General features: G+C 27.1%; 1 protein-coding gene and 2 long non-coding RNA genes across 3 annotated transcripts; 2 read left to right on the top strand and 1 right to left on the bottom strand.

Moving 5' to 3' along the window:
* Nucleotides 1-3,116: 3,116 nt before the first annotated feature.
* Nucleotides 3,117-5,712, bottom strand: LOC127285939 (uncharacterized). Its single transcript, XR_007843682.1, has 3 exons — nt 5,422-5,712; nt 3,504-4,010; nt 3,117-3,402 (listed from the first exon to the last, which is right to left on the bottom strand). It is a non-coding gene; the product is annotated as an uncharacterized LOC127285939 (long non-coding RNA).
* Nucleotides 5,713-11,179: 5,467 nt separating this feature from the next.
* Nucleotides 11,180-12,307, top strand: LOC127285931 (uncharacterized). Its single transcript, XM_051312159.1, has 2 exons — nt 11,180-11,783; nt 11,855-12,307. The coding sequence occupies exons 1-2, from the start codon at nt 11,342-11,344 to the stop codon at nt 12,031-12,033; spliced, it is 621 nt and encodes a 206-aa protein (XP_051168116.1). The 5' UTR covers nt 11,180-11,341; the 3' UTR covers nt 12,034-12,307.
* A 396-nt stretch (nt 12,308-12,703) lies between these two features.
* On the top strand, nt 12,704-17,002 carry LOC127285938 (uncharacterized). The gene is made up of 2 exons (XR_007843681.1): nt 12,704-12,891; nt 16,463-17,002. It is a non-coding gene; the product is annotated as an uncharacterized LOC127285938 (long non-coding RNA).
* The last annotated feature ends 10,067 nt before the right edge of the window (nt 17,003-27,069 follow it).

Genomic DNA, 27,069 nt, shown 5'->3' with positions numbered 1-27,069 from the left:
GGTTTTATTTGGGATCTAAAATTATTGTGAATTATTAAAATTAAAAAAAAAAAAAAATTTATTGACTATTTTAGAAATTTAATTTTTTGAAAATATTAAAATTTTTAAAAATCCATACGATTGATTGTTCAGAATCACAAGAAAATTACCGATAAAAAATAATAAAAATTGTAGAAGAAGTTGAATTTTTAAGGAATAATTGATAAAATTTAAACCAAACATAATTAGTTTGGTTTAGGGGTAATACTTTTTTTTAGAAATTTTTTTAGAACCTGAAATCATATTTTACTATGAAAAAATGAAAAAAGTAATTTTTAACATACAATTTTTTTTTATTTTTCAGAAATTTTATTTTTTGAAAAAATTGAATTTTTTCTAAAATCAATAAGATTGATTGTTCAGAATCATGAAAAAAGTGTGTATAAAAAAATCAGCAATGAAAAATAATAAAAATTGCGACAGATGTTTAAATTTTGAGTTTTTGAAAATTTTGAGTTTTATTTTAAAAATTATTAATAAACAATTTCCCATAGTATATTAAATTTTAAAATAATGTTAATAATAATTATTAAAATTTATTTAGTTATTAATAAGAATATTAATTAAAACATTAAAATTTTTTGCATAGGATACTAGTTATTGTGTCTGAAATTTAGTGAAAAGAATTTTTTTTTATTTCATCAGAGCAAAATAATGTAAATTAATGCCTAACAGAAAAAAAGAAAAATCTCGAAAAGTTTTATAAAGCAGAGAATAAAGATTCAGGGAAAAAAACATATATACATAGCCATAATCTTCATAAATATGGAAAAAGAATTTTCCATTTTAATTAAAATCGTTAAAGTTGTGACAAAGTATATAAAAGTAAATGGGTGTATATACCCAGAAAGTTTAAAGAGTTATTCTCAGTTTGCAATATATAAAGTGACAGCTTGTTATCGAGAGTTATACTATGGACCAGGACATGTCTTTTTCAGTAAATGATACACGAAATACGATCGGATTTTATATGAATTGAGAGTTAAGGTAAAAATATCAATCGATTTATCGCCATTTTAATGGACGTTGATTTTGTTTTGCAAGTGATACTCATCGTCAGCGGGACCCTCCACAGAGTCACAAATCGAATTTTAGTCATCTTCATAAATATTTAACGCGTTCTACTTTGTAAAAAACACTCACATATATATATAAAAATATTATATATGAGTCATTCCATATTATTCGACTAAAGTGGTTGCGGACAATTTTTTCAAAAAATTCATACTTTCAAAAATGATTCTGTAAAATATCTGATGGAGTATACCTACGAAATAAAAAAGAATTATGTTAAAATTTCTAATATTTTTCTTAAAATATAAGTTTAAAGTACACTCAAAGAATGCACCAAATATTTTATTGTATTTGACTAAATTTTAATCTTAATCGAAACAAAAAGTTTGTACCTTAAAAGAAAAAAATTTGTTTCAAATAAATTCTTCTATCGAGCGTATTTGATTCAGTTGTACAATTTTTAAAATAAATTATTTTTTACAAAAATTTGTTGTTAAATAATAATTATTTCATTTTTTTTTATATATTTGGTTTAAAATTTAGTGAACAATTATAATTTTTATCCAATTTTTACAAATAATAGCTTATTTTGCTATTTAAAAGATTTTCTACAATTATGTTTGTTGAATTTTCTTAACAATATTCTGTTCAAAAGTTAATAAACAAATAAAATGTTTATTTTTTGAGTAAGAATTTCTGAAACGTGCCACCTAAAACTGAAAAAATTAATTTTTCTTATAGTATTTTATATGCACAATATCCCCCTAAAATGATTTTGCAAAAAAAAAATTTTTTGTTATCAACAATTTAATATTTTTTACCCTTTTTTTTAAAAAAGTTAATTTCAAAGAAATTTATTGATCGATTTTAGTGATGCAAACGGCATTCTTCTTGTCTTGAACCATAGTTTTATTGATATTTTTTTCTGCAAAATAATGATTTTTATTGCAAAAAAAAAAAATTGTTTATTTATAAGCAAATAGTAAAAAACCATGAAAACAATTGAATTTCAAAATGAAAAAAAAGCTTCATATACTTAAAACCCTTCTGAATTATATTTTTTAAACAAACGATTATTTACCAAAAACACAACATCAAAATTGTAGAGAATTTTTCAATGAGAAATATTAGACATTGTTTTTAACTTTTAAGAAAAAAACACAAAATGTTAATTATTATTTAACAAATTTTAACTCAAAATAATTTTTTCTGAAAATTGTACTTTCGGATTTTGGCGAAATCAATTTTAAATATATTTTTAGTTCTGTTAAAAATTACTTTTTAGTATCTTCATTGATATTATGTCCCAATTAATAATAAATTATAATTTCGTTTAAAATTTTGGCAATTTTTTTTAGGACAGGAAAGATATATCAAAAAACAACTTTAACGTTTCTTTCCTGTCCTAAAAAATTGCCAAAAATTTAAACAAAATTATAATTTACTTTTTATAGTAATTCTTGACCTTTTTTTTTATTTTAATTTTTAATATATAAAAAATAGTAAGATAAAAATAGGCAGTTGCTTAAAAATCTTTCTAAAAGGATCAATTAATTCTTCCTTCAAAATTAAAATTCATAAAGTTTTGTCGTACTCTTATTGAAATTGTTTTTATTTTCTTTTTGTAGTTAAAATTTAGTTTTCCTATAGCAATTTCTTTTTTGCAACAGCTTTTTCTTTTACTGAAACTTATTTTTTTTCTTTTTGTAATTACTTTCCTGCAACAACTTTTTCTTCTTTTATTTTATTTTTGTTTTCTTTTGAAAGTTGAAGTTTTAACCATCAGTCATTGCAAAAGTCCCAATTGCAAGCAGTTTTTCTTTATACAATATTGATTGCAGTAGTTTATTTTTTTTTCTTAACAGGCAAATATTTTGTAGACATAACAAAATCATCGGTAAAACTCTTTGATATTATCTATTTTGTAAATTTTTACAAAAATTGATGATTTTTTTAAATGTTTCAAAATATGTCAGTATAGTTTTTGTAGAATATCAATCCATTAGTTTACAATTTTTTTTTATAAAATAATATCCTATTTAACACTTTTTATTTTCATTATATAAAGAACATTTTCTTATGGAATTTCTATTTCTTTTTCAATTGTTCCGATAATAATGTATTTATAGAAACGACTTTCTTGAATTTTTCTTTCTTTTTTTGCAATTAATTATAAAAATGCGCAACTTAATTATCTTCTTTATAAATAACAAGTCTTGGAACCAGTCAGATGTAATTATTATTTCCTCACTCCCATTGCTTGTGAGAGATAACATAATCGATTTTCACCTCTCCGACAAATACAAGACCAATCTAATCCTGTTGCATGTACATCTGAGCATTATATTCCTGTATCCGGAAGTAACAAATGGTTGTAATATACGTTTAGCAGTATAACAAGATACAAGATAGAAATTATATATACATCCACCTGCGACGAATTTACACACCTGGGTTTCACCGTCTCTGATTTGATGTTATTATGGTCTCTTTAGGTCAATGCTCCATTCAGATCGAAAGTCACGATTTATCGAATATACTTATTTAACATGTCTTTAAGTATATTTATAAATATACAAGATGAAATTTTTTTAATTCAAATCACTATAATATTTAGGTATTTATTTACATTGGCATTGACTTTCATTAATTTGCCACTATAAATCTTAATAAATTACCTGCACTTCTATAATTCTATATTATGAGCAATTCTACTTATGACCTTTTAAATTCGGATAAATATATTTTTTTTCATTCTTAACAGAAAAAAAATAGTCGTCGTATCTTTATTTTATTATTTTTTTTATAAGTGCCCAAACTTTCGAGTTATAAATTTTTAAAAATCTGGTATTTTTCGAGGTTTTTGAATTTTTATATAAAAAATTACAATTTTTTTTATCAATAAATTCATTTACTTTAACTTTGGACCAGAACTTTTGTACATTTTTTTTACATACCTGAAAGTAATAAGAAAATTTTATTATGATTTTCGTAATCAGCTCATCAAAATACATTAATGTACCTTGTATAAAAAAACCAGAAATTTAAAAAAAATTCAAAATTCCGAAAAAATATTGAGAAAAAATCAAAAAGAAAAAAAAAAATTTTTAATTAAAATTTAAAAAAAAATTAAATTAAAATTAAAAAAAAAAGTATTAAACAAATTTAAAAATTTTTGTAAATTAAATTTAAAATTTCAATTAAAAAAAAATATTAAAAATTAAAATGTAAAAAAAAATTTTAATTTTTGATAAAAGAAATTGAAGAATACATACAGTTTTAAACATAAATTTAAAATTTTTAAATTATAAAAAATACCTAAATTATTTTTTTTTTAATTTTTTGCACCGAATTTTTTGAAAAAATCACGTAAAAACACAAAAAAAAATTTTTAATTGATGCATTTTTAAAGAAATCATGAAGATTCAAAAATAAAAAATCATTAAAATTCTGAAAATTCATTTCTCGTAAACAGCTTAAAAATTTTTTTTTAAAGAATCATGAAAACTTCTCTCAATTAGTATTAAAAGAAAAAAAAAGTTTAAAAAAATTCGGAGATGTAAATGCAAAATGGCGTCTGATTTGGTGTAGAATACCTCATATGCATAATTAATAAATTGTGTCTATTAGCAATCGTGTCTATTGAGACGGTTAATCACTTCTAAATTTTATTTATTCTAACGAAAAATTTCTTTTTTTAAATAATGTTTCATTTTTTTTTAAGTTTCTGAAGAGGATGGCTGTGTCATTGAAACGTAAAGAATAGTGTTTTATTTAATCCTTGACTCGGAATGATCGATATCATCTTCTTATATTATTAAATACTACCGAGTGATAGAATCAAAAATTTTATTAATAAATTTAAAATTTACAAAATGAAAAAAATCAAATTAAAAAAAAATTTTTTTTTAAAGAAATGTTAAAATGAAAAGCACATTTTTATATAACACAAAAGGGTAAAGGGATTGAAATTAAGAGTATAAATTTATAGTTGAATTTAATTTCAATGACAGTAGCATAAATTTTTGATGTAAAAAAAAGTTGAATTGGTCAACTTGAGAGGGAGGGGAAAAAAACTTTATTCTGCGAGTTCAATTATAGCGTATCTTTAAAGTTCCTTCCCGATTCCTTTTACTTTTCTCTTCTTTCATCATTCGTTTTATCTATATTTTTTCTATTGTTTTTTTTTCTTTTTTTGGTATTTATAAAACTTGCTTAAAAGAAATTTATAATAGACTTAACTTTATTTTTCCATTTAAAGAAAATATAAGAAGTTACAGAGATAATTATTATTTTGCGCAAAAAATAAATTTATAAAAATAACTTCTGCAAATAAAAAAGAAAATATTAATTTCGCTCAATAATTACATCTTAAATTCAGAGTCCATGTATTTTACATAAGTCTGTCCTTGTCGACTCTATTATTATTGTACATTGATAAAACGATATTTTTAGTTCGTTCAACCTTATTATGTTTAATTTAATAATACATTTTTGTTGATAAAATATATTTCACTTTTTTTTTTAATTCAAAGTTAGTGTATTCTTGATATGCAGTTAAATATGAAAAATAATTCTATGGTTGATCTAGTACATTATTATTATATTTGTAATATATTATATACACGAGAAATAATTTTTTAGGTTAAAAATCATGTCAAAAACTTGTTGACAAATAAAAAAATTAGTGGAACTTCCGAATTGTGACACTTTGCAGGGAATGGTAGCTTTTCTTTAGTGACAAGGCGGGGAACTAGAACATCAGAGAAAAGCAGGGTGAAACCGGTGTCAAAACTCAAAACTATAAAGATATGGCATATTTCGGACGTTCTACTGAAATTCTAGTGGAAATTTATTCTTGTCATTCAGACAAATAATATTTTTAAATGAAAGTGAAAGCTATTTTCCATATATTAAAATAAAATTTACAAACACAAAAAATAAAGTAAAATGAATGAAGATAAAAGTCGATTACAATGAATAGGGACTTAAAAGTATGTATACAATAATAATCAAAATGAAAAACAAAAATCAATATGTCAGCCGAGAGAAAGATGATTCTGACGACTCTTTAATCGTTTTTCGTTGGTGGATCACGATTGGGAGTAGAAGTCACGATTTTGGTAAGCTGTCATGTGGAGAAGGGATCCGTGTTAAAGGTTACGACCGACTTTGAAACGAAAAGTAAACGCCGCGAAGGTGTTTATACCGTTATATGTACCTGTCCCTTGCGTGGGTTTAGTTTATAGAAAAATCCTATATATATATATTTGATAAGTGTGAGAAAAAATGACGCTGCAAGTTCACACTAAAAATGCGCATGGAGAGCCCTGAAATTTGTACAAATAATGCAACAAAAGGTTTCACCAATGTTATGATTATATTATTCTAATTGTATTGGCGTTAACTTGACAGCTACTTGATTTTTTAACGAAATCATTATTGAACCCTTCACAAGGCAAATACAATTTAAACATGCCGGCAAAGAAGAAATTTTCTTAAAACAATTTTTGAATATTAGGGTTAAGCAATAGCCATAAAAATAGAAAATATTTCTTTGATTTAAAGAAATAAATTTCTTTGACTTGTTTTCTTTTATTCAAAATAAAATTTTCTTTGAAACAAAAAAAGCTTCTTAGCTTCAAAGATATTTGTGCATTAAATCAAAGAAATTCTAACATTGATATAGGACCTCCATGAAGTTGACGTCAACGCTCAGCGTCAAAAATTATTTTTCATGGGACCAAAAATATCAAAACATTTTTTAAAAAGGTTTTGGTTTTTCGGCGCTGAGCGTCGAAGCCAACTTCAGGGAGGTGATATAGGGTTAAAAAAAATATATTTGAATTAGGTTGTTCAAGTTGGGTGGGAGGAAATCCAAAATGGCGATTAAGCGGTGCACAAACAAACATAAGAAATGTACGGGATATGAAGTCGAAATTTTTTAATATCTCGCTTAAATGAAATTTTGGAACCTAAGTGTATTAGGATTTTAGTTTCTATTTTTAATGACCTATTTAATGCAATAATAAAATTTATTAAAAAAATAAAATCGTTTTTTATTATTGTATTAAATAGGTCATTAAAAATAGAAACTAAAATCCTAATACACTTAGGTTCTAAAATTTCATTTAAGAGAGATATTAAAAAAATTCAACTTCATCCCGTACATTTCTTATGTTTGTTTGTGCACCGCTTCATCGTTATTTTGGATTTCCCCTACCCAACTTGAACAACCTAATTAAATAAAAAATTTCTTTGAAACGAAGATAATTTTTTTTAAATCAAAGATAATTTGTTTGAAACAAATAAATTTTCTTTGTATAAAAGAAAAATTAATCAATGAAGTTAAAAAAATAAAGAGATATAAAAAGAATTTTTTTTTTTTGAAAATGTATAGATAATTTACCGAAAAACATTATCTAAAAATGTTAATTTTTAAGTTTCTCCTCTATTGGTACTCCGGACGCACGTGTTATTATAGAATCGACCACACGCTAAATCCAGTAAATGTTACCTATATATTTATTTCTAGGTGATTGTGTAAAAAGTTGTCTATCCAAATGCGCTAATCGAATGCGTTCGTTGTGTCCTGTTATCGCCTTTGACGTTTTTCTCCTATCATCAATTTCACCAAACTTTAATTCAGTATCAATAACATTTTAAAGAGATAATATATATAATATACGTTATATTAAAAATGTATTAAAATGTATTATTTAATTAATTCAATTAAAAATTGTAATTTTAATGTAACTAATAAAAAAAATATATAATTAAATAATTAAATAAAAGAAAAAAAATTATAGATTACCTATATAATATAAAGTTGATGTATAATTTTTTTCTTTGCTTTAAGGAGATTCAACCCGTTAACATAACCTCAAACTAAAAAATAATTTTTAACAGAACTAAAAATAATTATATTTAAAATTTATTACACCCAAATTCGACAGATCCAATTGTACAATTTTGGAAAAAATTTATTTTGAGTTAAAATTTGTTTTTAAATAATAATTAATAAAAATTTTGTATTTTTTCTTAAAAGTTAATAAACAATTGTAATTTTTATGCACATTTTGCTCTTTGAAAGTTTTTCTACAATTCTGCGCTTGTTGAATTTTATTGAAAATATTTTGTTCAAAAGTTAATAAACAAATAAAATATTTATTTTTTATATTTTTTAAACAAACTATAATTTAACAAAAAACACAAAATCAGATTGTAGAGAATCATTCAAAGAGAAAAATAAGCCATTGTTTATAAAAATTGGATAAAAATTAGAATTGTTCACTAATTTTTAAGAAAAAATACAAAATGTTTATTAATTATTATTTAACAACAAATTTTAACTCTAAATAAATTTTTTCCAAAATTGTACAATTGGATCTGTCGAATTTGGGTGTAATAAATTTTAAATATATTTTTAGTTCTGTTAAAAATTACTTTTTAGTTTGTGGTTTTCGGAGTTAAGCCCTTTTCGAAATTCACGATTAAAAAAACTGACAAAATAACTTAAATATTTTTACATTTCTTTACATCAAATAATAGTTTATAATATGATTATATTTTATTATGAAAATTATAAAATAAACTCGAATTTTTAATAATTCAAAAATGTTATTCCAATGTTATATTTAGTCATTTTTATTGATGTTATCGACATACATTGTTTAATAAACATAAAAAAATTTTTATAATACAATATAAGAATTGATAATTTTTTCTTTCAAATTTTATATGAAATTAATAAAACATTTCCGAATGAAATATGCAGAATTTGAAAAATTTTGAAATTAGAAATGATTAGACTGAATTAAAAATTCATTTCTTTTTTTTATTTCCTTAAAGCATATAATAGTAATTTTAAAGGAGTTTGAGGAATTCATTAAATATCATTAAAATTCAAATGTATTTCAGAGATTATAAAATATATTAAGAATTGAGATCCACTATTGAACACTCAGAGAAAAGTTGCTTTGAACCAAATATATCTACCATTTTTTTGTATTATTCATTCAGAAATAAATTAATTGTTTAAAACAACCAAAAAATTGTGTTAATACAAAAAAATTATATGTTTGATTCGATTTAATTTGTTTAACTTAAATAAATATATTTATTTGATCCAAATAAACGTTTAATTTATTTCAATAAATTTTATACATTTATTTCATTGATTTAATCAAAATTTGGTTGTTTCAAACAAATTTTTTTCTAAGTGAATAGAGTAAAAAATTTTTTTTCAATTTTGTCTTTTATTAAACTCGAAATTTTTTCATTGAAATCAGAGACAGGAACAAAAAATATTTTGAATATTTACGAATAAAGAGGGGGGGGGAGTCGTTTTGAAATAGAATGCCCCATATATATATAAAAAATGAAAAAGATAAGAAATCTTAAATTATCATTCTACCACTGAGTATCTGTTCCTGGAAGTGGATAATAACGTGAAGATTTTTGCATGAAACGAGGCCGCAAGCCTTCCAGCTACTTTATAAAATGCTTGTTCAGATAAGCTATTTTTTGTGCCAAAATTTGCATCTTAGTTTTTATTACTAACCAATCAGTGTCATCGAGTTGCTTTTTATATACTTAAATTATTATTGAATGCACACACAATATGCGAAGATCAATATGCAATCTCTATCGGTAATAAATTTTACAATTTATACTCGCGCAACTTTTTCTCGGAATATAATGGCACGCGAGAGGAAAGTGTTTTTGATTTAAAACAACTTTATAAAAAAATATATTACAACAATAATTTATATATATATATATGTGCCATTCCAGGAGTTTTTTAGCACTTTTCGGAGTAACCTTTCCAAATTAAATGAAACATTTTTTTATTAATATTTATTAATATAAAGGTCCAAAAAAATCACTTTTTAAGTAAAAACAATTGTTTATTTAAAAAATACAACAATAAATAATGCAAAAAATTCACTTTTTTCCTGCAACTCCAAATAAATTGGTTTAAAGATCAAAATTTTCCTTATCTTTCAAGCTTTAATACCGCACAAGAAACATTGAGTCCGAGAAAATATTCAACTCACAATTTTTTAAACAATGTTTGTTTACTTTTTTGTATTTTATTTACTGTGAAACGTCTGCTAAAGCTGCGCGCGACGTTTGGAAGTTGTCGCTTTCCTTATTGAGCAGAAGCTCATTACACTAGCGTAGTAAAAAACATGTTGTGTGAAAAGTGAGGTTATGTTGTCATTAAACGAAACGTAAAAATTTCTGGTTATCACATTGAATGGTTTTTAATTATCTACTTTGCAGTAAAAAATCATAAAAAGCATTTTTGAAGGATGAAAAACCTCACTTTTCACACAACATGTTTTTTACTACGCTAGTGTAATGAGCTTCTGCTCAATAAGGAAAGCGACAACTTCCAAACGTCGCGCGCAGCTTTAGCAGACGTTTCACAGTAAATAAAATACAAAAAAGTAAACAAACATTGTTTAAAAAATTGTGAGTTGAATATTTTCTCGGACTCAATGTTTCTTGTGCGGTATTAAAGCTTGAAAGATAAGGAAAATTTTGATCTTTAAACCAATTTATTTGGAGTTGCAGGAAAAAAGTGAATTTTTTGCATTATTTATTGTTGTATTTTTTAAATAAACAATTGTTTTTACTTAAAAAGTGATTTTTTTGGACCTTTATATTAATAAATATTAATAAAAAAATGTTTCATTTAATTTGGAAAGGTTACTCCGAAAAGTGCTAAAAAACTCCTGGAATGGCACATATATATATCAAAATTTTTAGTACGAAGAGAATATAATTTTTCTCTTTGGGTCAAAAAAAAATTTATAATTTCATATCACCTAAAAAAAAATTGTAATTCGGATTCCTCTCAATTTGAGACCATTTTTCATTACAAAGCTGAAGTAAGCAACGTTTATGATAAACGATTTATAAAGAAATAATTTTTTAAAATGAAAAATTCTATAATTTTTTGCCTAAAAAATATTTTTTTATAATTTGTTGATTAATGAAAACTATACAAGAAATATTTTTTAGGCAGAAAATTATAGAATTTTTCATTTTAAAAAATTATTTCTTTAAAAATCGTTTATCATAAACGTTGCGTACCTCAACTTCATTTTTCATTTAAGGAAGTTCTCCCCCTCCAACGTCAGTCAAATCAATGCCCATTTAAGTTTTCATTTGTATCACGTAGTACTAGCTCAACGCTTGGCAACGTTGGATTATATTTCCCCCGTTCCGTTTCGTGTCGTCTGCTATTGTTTGATTTATTTTCGTTAAATGCGCTATCATGTCGGAAAATTTAGAAGAGACTGCAAAAAAAGGAGTAAAACGTTATTATTGGAAGGGAAAGATAGTAACCCAAAAAGTTTATGAAAATCGTTGTAGATTGCAAATTGCGGGAAAAAACCTTCGGAGTGTATATGGCACTAAAAATCTTCGAGCTAACCTCACAAATGATTCGCACTGTGAATTAGTGAATTATAAACCTGCTGAAGGCAGACGAATAGTTGATTTAAAAACAATGGCAGAACAACTCTATTGCAAAAAGTGTAAATCTGTTTTGTCATTAACAAACGTTGTTGATGAAAAACGATATGGTTTGGCGTCTGTTCTCAGTGTAAAATGTGACAAGTGCTTATTTTACACGCAAGTTTCAACAGATAAACAACATGTTGTATCCGGTCAAAATAAGCACAAACACTTTGATGTTAACACAAAAGTTGTTGTTGGTTAGTATAATCAATTATATTATCACTCTTTGCAATAAAATAAATCAAATAATATAAACATTTATTTCTAGGTACATTGAATGCAGGAATGGGAAACACTCATTTAAATAAAGTTCTGTCATCTGTAAACATTCCAGAATTCAGGTGGAATACTTTCAAGACACACGAGAAAGAAGTGGGGATCGAAGTTGAAAAAATGGCAAACGACAGTTGTTTAAAAGCTGCCAATGAAGAAAGGCAACAAACCTAAAAAATGAAAATTATGAAGAAGTGAAACGATTGTTGTAAGTTTGATTAATATTGCCAACAGCAAAAAGTACGCAATAAGAATCGTTGACTTTGTAGAAAGAAAAAATATTTTACCAAATGTTAGTTGTGAATTATCTAACACAACATATTTAAATTTATTTCATTATTGTTTTTTATATGTATTATTTAGAAGCAAAATATTTATTGCGTTTATATAAAATAATATAAAGTCATACTATGAATAAAAAATTACTGTGATTTAAAATATATGATTTCAAAACAAATATTACACGTTTTTCTTGCCCAACCAAAATTCATAATTAATTAAATTAATTTCATTTTTAATTTTAATTAAATCAATTTCATTATTAATTTTAGAATAGTTAAAAATTAAAATAAAAAATAAATTTAAATTATTTAAATTAAAATTAATAACTAATTTTTTCTTATTTTACAAAAATTTTAATTCTTTTTTACATTTTCATAAAATGTATATAAAAATTACAAAATTATTAAATTAATTTTGTGCGTATCATTTTTCAAAGTTTTCAATTATAAATTTATTAATTATTTAATATTTATTAATTATTAATAGAATTATTATTTTAAAAATCTTAATTTTTTATAAGCAAATTCAAATTATTATTCATTATTATGAATCTTTGAAGAATATACTATTATATGTATATACTACTTATATTACTTTCAAATTTCGCGCTTTTTCTATACCTAACCTACAAGACGCAAAGTTGCCAAGCGTTGTGCTAAGTAATTTCTGATTGTCAAAATACGGTGTTTTTTTTAGACAAAATAATTAATTGTGAGTCTCCTAAGCCAGGTCTGATCAATTTTATTAAAAGTAAGTGAACATTGACTATTAAACTTTATGTATATAAAGTTCCAGTAATATCTTTTCCTCAGATTTTTCACAATTTGAGATTTCAGACCAAAAAATTCAATTTCCCATAAGAACCCGTGTTAAATGTGAAAAGAGAAAATTATTTAAAATAAACCACAAATAATGGAACGATACAGCCAGTCAAGGTATTAAAATAAAAACTTCACAAAGTTTTTAACGTTTCGATGACCATGTGTGTCATCATCATCAGAATTTAATAAGATGTCAACAAAACTAAAAATAATACAATGTAAAAGCAAAAAATATAAAATACAAAGAATACAAAATACAAAAAATAAAATAAATAAAAAATAAAAAAATAAAATACCAAAAAAATAATACAAAAAAGCAAGAAATAAATTAAGAAATTAAAAGTTAAATAACAAAAAATAAAAAATAAATTATTTATAGAATATTTATAGAAAATTATTTATATCTTTTGTCAAAATCCACCTAGACCTCTAAAAATTTAACTACATCTTCTTTAAACCATTATCTATCAGTTTATCAAGTTTGATAATTAACTCTTCGTCATTTCTGTTTGCGAGAGAACTTCCTTAATGTATACTGTATCAGACAGATCTTTTTTCCATTTGAGAAGATCATAATTTTATTTTGAAAAAGAAAATATAATTTTTATATTTTTGTTGTGATTTTTGGAAAAGAGAAATATTATCAATATCGTGGGGTTTCATCCTTATATTATGAAAGTTTTTAGATAGAAATTTTTTTCAAAAATATTTAATGAATTTCTATTGAATATAAAAAATTTATTAATGCTTAATTTGGATTAGTGAATAAAATTTTTGAGACAGTAAAATCCTGTTGATGTGGCTACTACATATATATAATTATCTACTTTTCAACAAGAGAATGAACTATAATGAATACAGCTGTGACGAGTGAAATTCTAGAGAGTATAACATGCTCCGAAGATGCATGGTCAGACATATAATTAACTTTATTAAACGATCGTGAAAGCATATAGAAATGTTCACAAGTACAAGATCGACAGGTGGCAAACGTCTAAACTTCATTGATTTAAATTAATATCACCATTTTTTCCATGAAATTAATAATTTTCAATTAAAACATTTTTATACATTGCAAACTCATATATATATACTTGAAGTGAACAACCCCATCTTGGAATCCAAATATCCATCTTAATTTATTTTTCAATATTTAATTTTAAATACTATTTTATTAAAAATTCATTATAAACAAAAGAAAATAGCTGTGGATTTTATAGTAAATTTAATCTTGTTTTTGTTAATTAAATAATTTTTAATTAATTGATTTTAAAATTTTATTTTAATTTTTGACGTGAAAAATGTTAAAATTTAAAAGTCAATACCATGAGGTGAAACATGATTAAATTTACCATAAAATCCATACCTATTTTCCTTCGTTTAATGAATTTTTAATAAAATAGTAGTATTTAAAAATAAATATTGAAAAACAAACCAAATATTGTCATAGATTATTATATATCTTATAGCAGAAAACTTTAACGAAATTGAATTTCAATTTGTCAAAAGCAAAATTATGACATGATATTTTGATTTCTTGGAAAATATTTGAATGTGTTGGTGTTCAACAGAGAGTCAAAATATTAAGGTGGTATCTCCCCTTAAAAAATAAGTATCATTAATTTAGACAATTTTTATAATACAAGGTTTTGTTATAAAATTCAAGGAATTTCAAGGATAATTAATAATTAATTTCTGATAATGCAGAAAAATCTTTGCAAAAAAAAAAATTTTAATTAATAAGTAATTAGTAAAATTGTTAATATAACCTGAAAAACAAATGAATAATATCTATATGTTGTTAAAAATACATCAATTTTACTAACTGTCTCTGGTCTCAGCCAACATGGCCAACTTGTACTAAAAACTAAAGGCCAACGTAGTTTCGCAAACGAGATGCGTATGCGTTAGAAAAGGACAGAGATATATTTGTGTCCTTTCCTATCTCATAAACCACTTTCGCGAAGCTGTTGCTCTAGCCTTAAGGCTGCTTCTACAATAGCTAAATCGTATCGTCTTAGAGACGATGCGCGCGCATCTATTGCCAACTGCGACGCTTGTTTTTCACTAAACGGTCAATACGTCGAACAGACAAAATGTCAAATGGCAAGTTGTCAAATGGATAAAATGTCGAAAAGCCAATACGTCGAACTGACAAAATGTCGAAAAGCCATAACCTCGAAAAGACAAGACGTCGAACAGTCAATACATCGAACGGACAAAATATCGATAAGCCAAAACATCGAACAGCCAATACGTCGAACGGACAAAATGTCGAAAAATTTTATTGACTTAACTAGAATTATACTTGAGTCAATAAAATTTTTCGACATTTTGTCCGTTCGACGTATTGGCTATTCGATGTTTTGGCTTATCGATATTTTAACCGTTCGACGTATTGGCTGTTCGACGTCTTGGCTTTTCGAGGTTATGGCTTTTCGACATTTTGTCTGTTCGACGTATTGACCGTTCGGTGAAAAGCAAGCGTCTCTTGCCAACTGATGACAAAAAATTTATTTTACGTGTTCGCTACTATTTCTACAATTTCAGCTTGTAAATATTATTGAAATTATAAAAAAGAAATTTATGTCCTCCCAGGTAAAAGGTTTTTTTTTTAATTTTTAGTACATTGTGGCCAGATATGCCTATACTTTTTTATCCTTTTCTAACGCAAATATTGTCATGGCAACAAGTTTGTTAGAAGAGGACAAAAAAGTGTAGGCATTTTTGGCAAAGAGTTTACACGTGAAATAATTTTTTTTTTCGGCCAAAAGTCTTCAGGACGATGCAATTTAGTTATTGTAGAAGTAGCTATATAACAGCAAATTAAGCTCTGAATTTTCTTTCATTTCTTCAAATTGCCACTTGTATTAAGCAAATAAGTTTGTTTACATGGTTTGCATCATCCTAAAAATGCTTTTATTCCTCCGGTATATTGGTCAAGAAATCAGTTGTGTTGAATTTTCGCGGTCGTGTCACTTAATTTGATTGGATGTACTACAGTTTCCATTTCCACAGTTTTAAGGCCAACGCACAAATGGTTCGCGAACGACTTTAGCGAACCTATTGTGCGTTGACCTTTAATCTTTAAAAAAAAAAAGAAAAATGGAATTTATTGAACATCCAATCAAATTCAGCGATACGACTGTGAAAATTCAATCCAGACGATTGCTAGACCAAAATACTGGAGGTATAAAAGCACCTTTACATTGAATTACCAATACTCGGTTGGTAACGCTGGTACTCGGACAGTAATTAAATTTTATTAGCAAATTAGCATATGTACAAAAAAAATTTTCTCCCGTTCGTAATTTAACGTTTTTAAAAAATATGTAACAATGAAATTTTTAGTTAAAATTTTTCTTTTTATTATTTTCATTCTCGTAGTCATAGTTATTGCAACAAGTTCAAGAGACAGTTTCTATATTACAGATTCACTCTTAAGAATGTTGCTCAAAGAGCTCGCGCACTCACTATCTCTTTTCGTCTCTGTTTCTCAGACATTCATTCTGGTTTTCCCGCAGACCTTGCTCATAATATGTGCGAGACCTCATCCTCCTGTCATCGCAAGAATCGAAGGAAGTGTATAGGGAAATAAAAAAAAATCGAGGGATGTACATACACAACAAGGAGAATGAAAGAGGAAAAAGAGGGGGATCGGTATAAAGGAGCTCATTGCATTGGCTCTGGAAAGCGGACAAATTCCATTCCGGAAGGTAACACCTACGTCGTCATTGCTTCGTCTCTCATAGTGGTAGCTGGTTGCATTTCTACGGGCACAACAGTCCTCATTGACCAGTGAGGAAACTAGAAACTTGGCAAAAACTAACCCAATATCTTGCCTATACGCGTATATACCCCACCCCTTTCCATAAAGTTTAATACCAGGAATTCCCACTGATGATCATACCTTTCATCCTCACATTCTTTGTTCACATAAATTCTTACTAGGTGTTTAACTTTTATCATCAAAAATCATTCATTTACCTTTTTGGTATTTCATAATACAGCATTCTTCGAAATATAATTTAGAAAAACGATATATTATTGTGTTTTATTTTTAACCCTTGACTGTACTCTGAAAAGATTGCTATCGTAAGTCGAATAAATCGTAAGATTTAAGAATAAAAGAGAATGACAGAAATATCGCATCTGTCCTTTTCTATTTCATATAAAAGTTTAGGATTTCATCAGAGTTCGGAAGTTATGCATAATTTTAAGGTTTTCGACGTATCTTACATTTTCAACGTATTTTACGTAAACTACTGTAAACTTTCTATATAATATACAAGACTAAATATGCAGGCAAAAGTATTCGTTTAGACCTAACCTACAAACAAATAACAATAAGCGACATAAACAATTCTAAACAAAAAAAATATCTAGGACGGAAATGAATTTTCTAAAAATTAAAGATTCAAATGCGATCAAAACGTAGCAAAGTGTCAGTTTTGTGAAATCTTCTGCAATCGCCTGATTGGATTAAAAATGCGAACGTGCTGATGTCCCTCATTTGAATAGCATTGTGACGTCAGCACGTTCATGTTTTTTATAGTCAATGTAGAGTCAGCTTAAAGGTGCTATATGTACACTCGTGGTTATTGGGATCTGAAATACTGCGATACGCCATCTGGTGAGAGCCTTGTTGTGGTGGCCATGTTTTCATTCCGTGTTTCTCTAACATATACAAAAGAAAGAGATAAAAAACCAAGATGGTTGTCACAAGAAGGCTCAGGGGTGGGTCAGTTTCGCGTGATTTCTGATCCCAATTGATGGTTGGTTTCCATTGTCCCCACTCGCCATTTGTCATTCTCGTCAACTACCGCACCCTATTCTTGTAAAAATTTAGTAACTTTTAATTTTAACAATAAAGTCACTAAATTTTTACTAGAACAGGGTGCGGTAATTCTCGAAAATTATGACAAATGATGAGTGGGGACAATGAAAACATTAGGTAGCGAACTAAACTAATAACATACTTACGTAAAATACGTAACAAATTCAAGTAACATAAGGCCAAAACAGAACAGCTTCGCGAATGTCGATCGCGAATATGGTTCATGAGATATAAAAGGACAGAAATATATCTCTGTCCTTTTCTAACTCATGCTTCACGTTCGCGAACGACTTTCGCGAAGCTATTGTGCATTGGTCCTTACTTGATATATGTTACGTCACATCCTTGTTTTGGTCGAACGATTCGGTTGGTTTCTCTTTCTATTGTCACCACTTGCCAAAATACACATTCACCGTTTGTCACAATTCTCGTCAAATACCGCATCCTGCTCTAGTGAAAATTTAGTAACTTTATAGTAACGTTTAATTTTAACAATAAAGTCACTAAATTTTTACTAGAGCAGGGTGCGGTAGTTGACGAGAATTATGACAAATAGCGAGTGGGATGGAGCATTTACACCTTCGGCAAAACATTTTCTTCACTTTGCATTTTCCGAAATACATTTATTTGATTAGTTGTTCAAAATCTGATTCATTGTGGACAACCAATCAGGTAAGTGTATTTCGGAAAATACAAAGTAAAGAAAATTTTTTCCCGAAGGTGTAAATACTCCAACAGTCGAAACCAACCATTCGGAACGATGGATTTTCACGGTCAAGTCACTGAATTTGATTGGCTTTCCAATAACAAATTCAACTTCCAGTGTATCAATTTTTGTTGAATTAATGAAAATAGAATTTTTGTAGAACCAATTAAATTCTGTGACACAAACGTGAAAATTCACAATACCGAATCGATCGCCCAAAATACCGGAGGTATAAAAGCGCTCACAAATATAAGAAAATGAAAATCATAAACATAACCTATAATTTATATACGTTCATATTTTTTTTGTGATATGCGCAAAGTCTTATTGAAACCCTGATGGAACCGGATTAGAATTAGAGTAAAGTATATATTATATAGAAGAGGCGTGTGATGGCATTGCCAGACAAAGAAAACGATTGCGAGGATATCGCGGAGCTGTCTGAATGGTACGTGAGTTCCAGAAACACACTATTTCTTGCCGATTCCACGTAACGATCGCCGACTCTCTTATGTGTCCCTTGTCCGCTTCCTGTATACGTCCGTGAATTCCTCAAGATTTTTCTCAGCCGCGACATAAAAATACCGTTAATAATGCAAAAAAATATAAGTCAAGTGCGCTAGTATATATATATATATATATATATATATATATATATATATATAGGGAATCACAAGATATTGTGCATGTGATCTTGAAATACTTACCTTCAATATACAGCGCGAGACTGGCATTGAAACCCTTTCGCAATTGCGCGCGCGCGGCAGAAGATTCACTTCTTAAGAAAAAGAGAAACAAATCTCCGCAGGTAGCACAGCACACAGCTTCATTTTTTCTATAAACTGAGGGAAAAGTTTTATTTTAAATAACGTGTTTCTTTTCTATGATAAACACACTTATTTCATTGATGTTTTATAAAAAAAAATTTATTTCATTTTATTATACATATATTTTCATTTATTTATTTTGAATTTTGTCAAGAGATTTAAGGCTGTGTTGGAGATATGTCAAAAAATTGACAATTATTTTGTATCTACCGTCATTTGCAGCGCATTTTATAACAGAAGAACTGAATTTTAAATAATAAAATAGACCTAACTATCAGAGTTCTTAGTAATAAACAATCATATTTTTAATAAATAATTCAAACAGCTGAAATAGCGAGAACAGGCAAAAATCCCAAAATATGTATTGGGATCAGAAATCACGCGAAACTGACCCACCCCTGAGCCTTCTTGTGACAACCATCTTGGTTTTTTATCTCTTTCTTTTGTATATGTTAGAGAAACACGGAATGAAAACATGGCCACCACAACGAGGCTCTCACCAGATGGCGTATCGCAGTATTTCAGATCCCAATACAAAACAAAGTATACATATAATAGAGTTTCATATGTTCACAACCCTGGTAGGAAAAAGTTTCACATATTATACATTTCATATTTCAGCAGTTTTACTCATCGCAACTGTCAAAATATTGTTCACGGCATATTTCAGTTATGTTTGTATTATTTCTTAAAACTGTGATTGTTTGTTACTAAAAACTTTGATAACTGCAATTTGGGTCTACTCTATTATTCAAAATTCAATTTCCACTGTCGGTGAGTTTTTTACACACACAGTTACACGTATGTAAACATGGGAGAGTATATCAGCTAGACTTTACGGTTTATATTATTTTTAATTAATTTTTAGTATTTTGAGAAATTTTTTTTTAATATTGCTTCGTAACACTTTTACCGTTCATTTACAAAAAAGAACGAATGGATTGATCCATTTTTTATGCCAATTAATTGGCGGATTGAATGATGCGAATGCTCCACGAAATTGGCAGAGCATTCGTGGAACACGAGGTTGAAATTGAAATTTTGTCTCAAATATATAAAAAATAATGAAACATACAGTTAAATGATTAAAACAATCAGATTTATGTTTTTTGTGATGATTATTGTTAAATAGAAAATTTTTTCTCTATTTTTCATATTTGACATAACGAATAATAATCTTAATAGAAAAGTTCCCACACAGTATCTAGCGAATTTAATTTTTTGAAAATTTTTCCAAATTATTTTTGAGTGTAGCTCAGCATCCGCTGTACCAATCAAAAAGTGCGCCATACATTTTTTGTTCGTTACTTTTTGCTAAAGACTTTGGCGGTATTCCCGAACGATTATCTGGAAAATTTAATTTTTCAACAATTTTTCCAAAATGTTTTTTAGTGTAGCTCAGCATCCGCTGGACTAATCAAAAAGTGCACCATACATTTTTTGTTCAGAACTTTCTTCTAATCACTATGGCGTTATTCCCGAACGATTATTTCACAAATTTAATTTTTCTAAAATTTTTCCCACTTTTTTTGAGTGTAGCTCAGCATCCGCTGGACCAATCAAAAAGTGCGCTATACATTTTTTGTTCGAAACTTTTTCCCAATTTTATTGGCGGTATTCCGGAACGTTTATCTCGCAAATTTAATTTTTCTAATTTTTTTCCAAATTTGTTTTCTAGTGTAGCTCAGCATCCGCTGGACCAATCAAAAAGTGCGCCATACATTTTTCGTTCGCTACTTTTTGCTAAAGTCTTTGGCGGTATTCCCGAACGATGATCTAGAAAATTTAATTTGTCAACAATTTTTCCAAAATGTTTTTTATTGTAGCTCAGCATCTGCTTGACCAATCTAAAAGTGCGCCATACATTTTTTGTTCGAAACTTTTTCCCTATTTTATTGGCGGTATTCCGGATGGTATATCTCGCAAATTTAATTTTTCTATATTTTTTCCAAATTTGTTTTCTAGTGTAGCTCAGCATCCGCTGGACCAATCAAAAAGTGCCCCATACATTTCCTGTTCGGAACTTTTTGACTATTTTTTTGGGGGGTATTCCAGAACGATTATCTCACAAATTTAATTTTTCGAAAATTTTTCACACTTTTTGAGTGTAGCTCAGCATCCGCTGGACCAATTAAAAAGTGCGCTATACATTTTTTGTTCAGAACTTACTTCAAATCACTATAGCGGTATTCCCGAACGATTATCTAGGGAATTTAATTTTTTGAAAATTTTTCCAAATTATTTTTGAGTGTAGCTCAGCATCCGCTGGACCAATCTAAAACTGCGCCATACATTTTTTGTTCGAAACTTTTCCCTATTTTATTGGCGGTATTCCGGAACGTTTATCTCGCAAATTTAATTTTTCTAATTTTTTTCCAAATTTGTTTTCTAGTGTAGCTCAGCATCCGCTGGACCAATCAAAAAGTGCGCCATACATTTCCTGTTCGGAACTTTTTGACTATTTTTTTGGCGGTATTCCAGAACGATTATCTAACAAATTTAATTTTTCGAAAATTTTTCCCACTTTTTTTGAGTGTAGCTCAGCATACGCTGGACCAAACTAAAACTGCGCCATACATTTTTTGTTCGGAACTTTCTTCTAATCACTATGGCGGTATTACCGAACGATTATCTAGCGAATTTAATTTTTTGAAAACTTTTCCAAATTATTTTTGAGTGTAGCTCTGCATCCGCTGGACCAATCAAAAAGTGCATTATACATTTTTTGTTCAGAACTTTCTTCTAATCACTATGGCGGTATTCCCGAACGATTATCTAGGGAATTTAATTTTTTGAAAATTTTTCCAAATTATTTTTGAGTGTAGCTCAGCATATGCTGGACCAATCAAAAAGTGCGCCATACATTTTTTGTTCGAGACTTATTGCTCAATTTTTTGGCATCATTCCCGAGTCATTATCTGGCAAATTTTTTTTTTCGAAATTTTTTCTCCAGTTTTAGTGAGTGTAGTTCAGCATCCGCTGTACCAATCAAAAAGTGCGCCATACATTTTTTGTTCGCTACTTTTTGCTAAAGACTTTGGCGGTATTCCCGAACGATTATCTGGAAAATTTAATTTTTCAACAATTTTTCCAAAATGTTTTTTAGTGTAGCTCAGCATCCGCTGGACCAATCAAAAAGTGCGCCATACATTTTTTGTTCGGAACTTTCTTCTAATCACTATGGCGGTATTCCCGAACGATTATCTAGGGAATTTAATTTTTTGAAAATTTTTCCAAATTATTTTTGAGTGTAGCTCAGCATCTGCTGGACCAATCTAAAACTGCGCCATACATTTTTTGTTCGAAACTTTTTCCCTATTTTATTGGCGGTATTCCGGAACGTTTATCTCGCAAATTTAATTTTTCTAATTTTTTTCCAAATTTGTTTTCTAGTGTAGCTCAGCATCCGCTGGACCAATCAAAAAGTGCGCCATACATTTTTTGTTCGCTATTTTTTGCTAAAGTCTTTGGCTGTATTCCCGAACGATTATTTAGAAAATTTAATTTTTCGAAAATTTTTCCCACTTTTTTTGAGTGTAGCTCAGCATCCGCTGGAGCAATGAAAAAGTGCGCCATACATTTTCTGTTTTAAACTTTTTGACTATTTTATATATGGTATTCCGGAGCATTTATCTCGCAAATTTAATTTTTTCGAAAACTTTTCGGAATTTTTTTTGAGCATATAAAGTATTTTTGAGTTCTCCATTAAATTTTAGCTCAATCTGCCAAAGTGTTTTGGGAGAAAATCTGCAGAGAATACATGCATGTGAAAACAACAATAACATGACTTTAAGGCTGCAGTCCCATGGCAGCGTTTTGCGTTGCGTTTTGTCACTAGACCCTGAGTGTAAACATAGCAAACATATATCTGCATCTCTTTTACACTCATGGTCTAGTGACAAAACGCAACGCAAAACGCTGGCCATGGGACTGCAGCCTAAGGGTATGTGGCAAAGGACGTTTTTGTGGTTTCATACTTTTTTTAAAATTAAAATTTATTTCGGGTTAAAATTTTAGAAAAATGATTTGTGTGGTGCAAGGAATCTAACTGTTCATCTCATTTACTATAACTTAATGTAAAAATAATAAAAATAGAGCTATAATTATAATAAAATAATGTGTTTTGTCATAGTTGATTTAGCGGCCACTCGCTCGAATTGGCGCTGTTTACTGGAACACGGACACACTCAAGCAACCCTGGCGGATTGTGAAAACCGAGTTGTAACCGAATTGGGTTACGATTCGGTTACGATTCGGTTACGTTTCGGTTCATTGTGAAATATTATCGTTAATCGACGAAATATGTAGTAAATAACTATTAGGAATGGTTATTATACATTTAGAGAGCTTATTTATGCAATAATAATAATAAATTAAAATATAATTAATTAATAATAAGTATTTTAAGTGTACAGTGCATACAGTTGTTGAATTACCATATATATGTATATTACCATTAACGGCAGCTGTGATACGCGCGTTAAACCCTAGATGGCGTTAAGGATCACTTTTTCGAATGAATTTCTAAAATTAAGCCCTTGAGTGTCAAATGTGTAAGTGAATATATAAGTTTTAAAAAAATAGATCAATTTATTATAACAACTTTTTTGACTTGTACAAATATAAAAAATAAATTTTTATAACGAACAAAAATTTTTTTAATAAGAAAAAGTTTTTTTTGTGTCAAAATTATTCTTTCTCATTTTATTGAGAAAAAAAATTTTTTTATTCAGAAAAAAAAAATTTTTTAGGGAAAAAAAGTTTTTTTATGTCAAAATTAATGTTTCTCATTTCATTGAGGAAAAAAATTATTTTAAGAATAAAAAATTTTTTTGGAAAAAATTTTTTTTCAAAATTAATCTTTCTCATTTTATTGATGAAAATAAAAATAATAATTAAACAAATAACAAAAATAATTTTAAATAATAATTACAATAATAATAATTAAACAAATAACAAAAATAAACATTTTTTTCTTAATAAAATTTCTTTTTCTTCAATAAAATAAAAAAGATTAATTTTGAAAAAAATTTTTCTCATTAAAAAAATTTTTGTTCGTTATAAAAATTTATTTTTTATATTTGTACAAATCAAAAAAGTTATTTTAATAAATTGATCTATTTTTTTAAAACTTATATATTCACTTACACATTTGACACTCAAGGGCTTAATTTTAGAAATTCATTCGAAAAAGTGATCCTTAACGCCATCTAGGGTTTAACGCGCGTATCACAGCTGCCGCTAATGATAATATACATATATGTATATGGTAATTCAACAACTGTATGCACTGTACACTTAAAACACTTATTATTAATTAATTATATCTTAATTTATTATTATTATTGCATAAATAAGCTCTCTAAATGTATATTAACCATTACTAATAGTTATTTACTACATATTTCGTCAATTAACGATATTATTTCACAATGAACCGAAACGTAACCGAATCGTAACCGAATCGTAACCCAATTCGGTTACAACTCGGTTTTCCCAATCCGCCAGGGAACGTCTGTTTTATTGCAATTTCGTGTACAAAATACACCCAAAAATGTAGAAAAAAATTGACAGTCCGATACGAGTAAAGGAAGACCCCTATTAGTACCATTAAATTACTTTACGTCATAGAAAAATCGACAAAAAAAATCAATTCTTAGGCGGACTATTTCATTGCAATTTCTTGCACAAAATACACCCAAAAGTGTAGAAATTGAAATAAACATACAAAAATAATATAATAATAATATAAACTTATGAGTACCTATAGATTTGAGTTAAATTTAAAGAATTAATGGAAGTTAAAAAATCAAAAATTCACATTTTAGCTGAAATTTCTGAAACTTATTGAAAATAATATACAATTTAGAATTATTTACAATTATTTCGGTTTGCTTCAATGCATGGAACACAATTATTTTATATTTAAACTTGAATTTAAATAAATACAAAATTTTTCATCTAACATGGGAATTTCTTTTTTTTTTAACTTTCATTAATTTATTAAATTTACCTCAAATGTAAATTTTATATATACCAATCAATTCGTTTTCATGTAAGGAATACAATTATTTCATCTATAAACTTAACTTTAAATAATCACAAAATTTTATAGCCAAAATGTGAATTTTTTGATTTTTTAACTTTCATTAATTCTTTAAAATTAAATTAAAACTATACTTTATATATACTGATGGATTTGTCTTGACGTAAGGAATGCGATTTTATTATATATAACGTTAAATTATTCTATTTGAAAATTTTTTCGTTTAAAAAAAAATTTTTGGAAAAAAGACGATTAAATTTTTTTTCTTGGGTATTTTTAAAAATCCTTTGGTCAGATGTGATATATTAATATGATAAATGAGCCTAACAAATTTTATCTAAATCTATTAAAACCTGTTAAAGTTATCTTCTAAACAAAAAAGGGATCCACACACACACACACACACACACACACACACATATATCCGGACAATAATTGATCAGGATCTCATATAACATGTTTCTATATAGAGGAAAATTTGTTTCCGCCACTTCGAAAATTTTTATAAACGAAAGGACTACAATATTGATTTCTTAACAAAGAAGAACTCTTTAATATTATAACATTGATAAGCATATTAAAATTAACATATGTGAAACATGCATCAATAAATTCTTGTTTAATTAAAAACAGGATATTTATGAAAATTGAGGATACCACATATATTTATAAACTTTTGCATTCACTTTTCTCTTACAATTAGTTATAATAATGATTAGTCACTTCCTTTATATTTAATTAATAAAAAGCAAAAACTATGTATTATTTTCAAAGATTTATATACAAAAAGAAAAATAAATTCTGCCATACGCAAACATGAAAAAAAATAAATTCTGCTATTCACAAACCTGTTTGGATTTTCCACAAAGTGCTTCATATCATAAACCTTAAATTTCCAATCAACAAAGTATTTTACATTTTTTGTATTGTATAACATAAATTTGATTTGGAAAATTAATTTTATTTGTTAAACAAAATATCAAACAAAACGAACAATTTACCGATAATTATTGGTAAATTTCTGTTATCTAATTCAATACAATCCTTAAAATAAGAAACACAGTCTTATACAGTAATTGATTTTTATTGGAATAGCAATTTTACATAATACATAGAGTAGATTTTACAAAGTCTGTTCAGACACATATCAGAAAATACAGATATACTTTTCTTTAAATTCTCTTTCTTTCAATAAATCTCTCTTCACAATCAATAATAATAATAATAATAATAATAATAATGTATATTAGAGCGTTAAACTTTGCGAAAAATGTAACATATCGTAATTGTCAATTTAAAAATACTTGGTTCTACGCTTATGCGCATAAATATACAATTTATGATATGATAATTATGTAAAATTATAAATAAAAAACTTGGATGTTTAAAATTCATCATAAAAAATGTAAAATATTAACAACGTATAATTGATTGTCATTACTACTGTAACAAAATATAAATATTTATTCATTCATAATATAAACAATTATAAATAAGCATTTGATCCAATCCCTGACGACAAAAATATTATACTTTACATCCGTAGAAAAAAATTTTATTCGAAGCAATATTATATTTGAAATAAAACATTGCTGAAGTTTACAACGTTTAGGGAGAGTCCAGAATAGGTGGTTTCTGAACGTCGACGCGTTGATAGCGACGCGTCGGCGTTATAGACAGACAATGGGAGA

The sequence above is a fragment of the Leptopilina boulardi genome, unplaced genomic scaffold, assembly GCF_019393585.1.
Source record: "Leptopilina boulardi isolate dan_hultmark-lab unplaced genomic scaffold, ZJU_Lbou_2.1 LbouV2_342, whole genome shotgun sequence".
Classification (NCBI taxonomy): Eukaryota; Metazoa; Arthropoda; class Insecta; order Hymenoptera; family Figitidae; genus Leptopilina; species Leptopilina boulardi.
The sequence above is the reverse complement of the archived record's forward strand: the minus strand, read 5'-3'. Positions and strand labels throughout refer to the sequence as shown.

Coding starts and splice junctions, on each gene's coding strand:
- LOC127285931 (XM_051312159.1), top strand. CDS start 11,342: ATGTCGGAAAATTTAGAAGAGACTGCAAAAAAAGGAGTAAAACGTTAT. Junction 11,784..11,854: donor TAACACAAAAGTTGTTGTTG/GTTAGTATAATC, acceptor ATTTATTTCTAG/GTACATTGAATGCAGGAATG.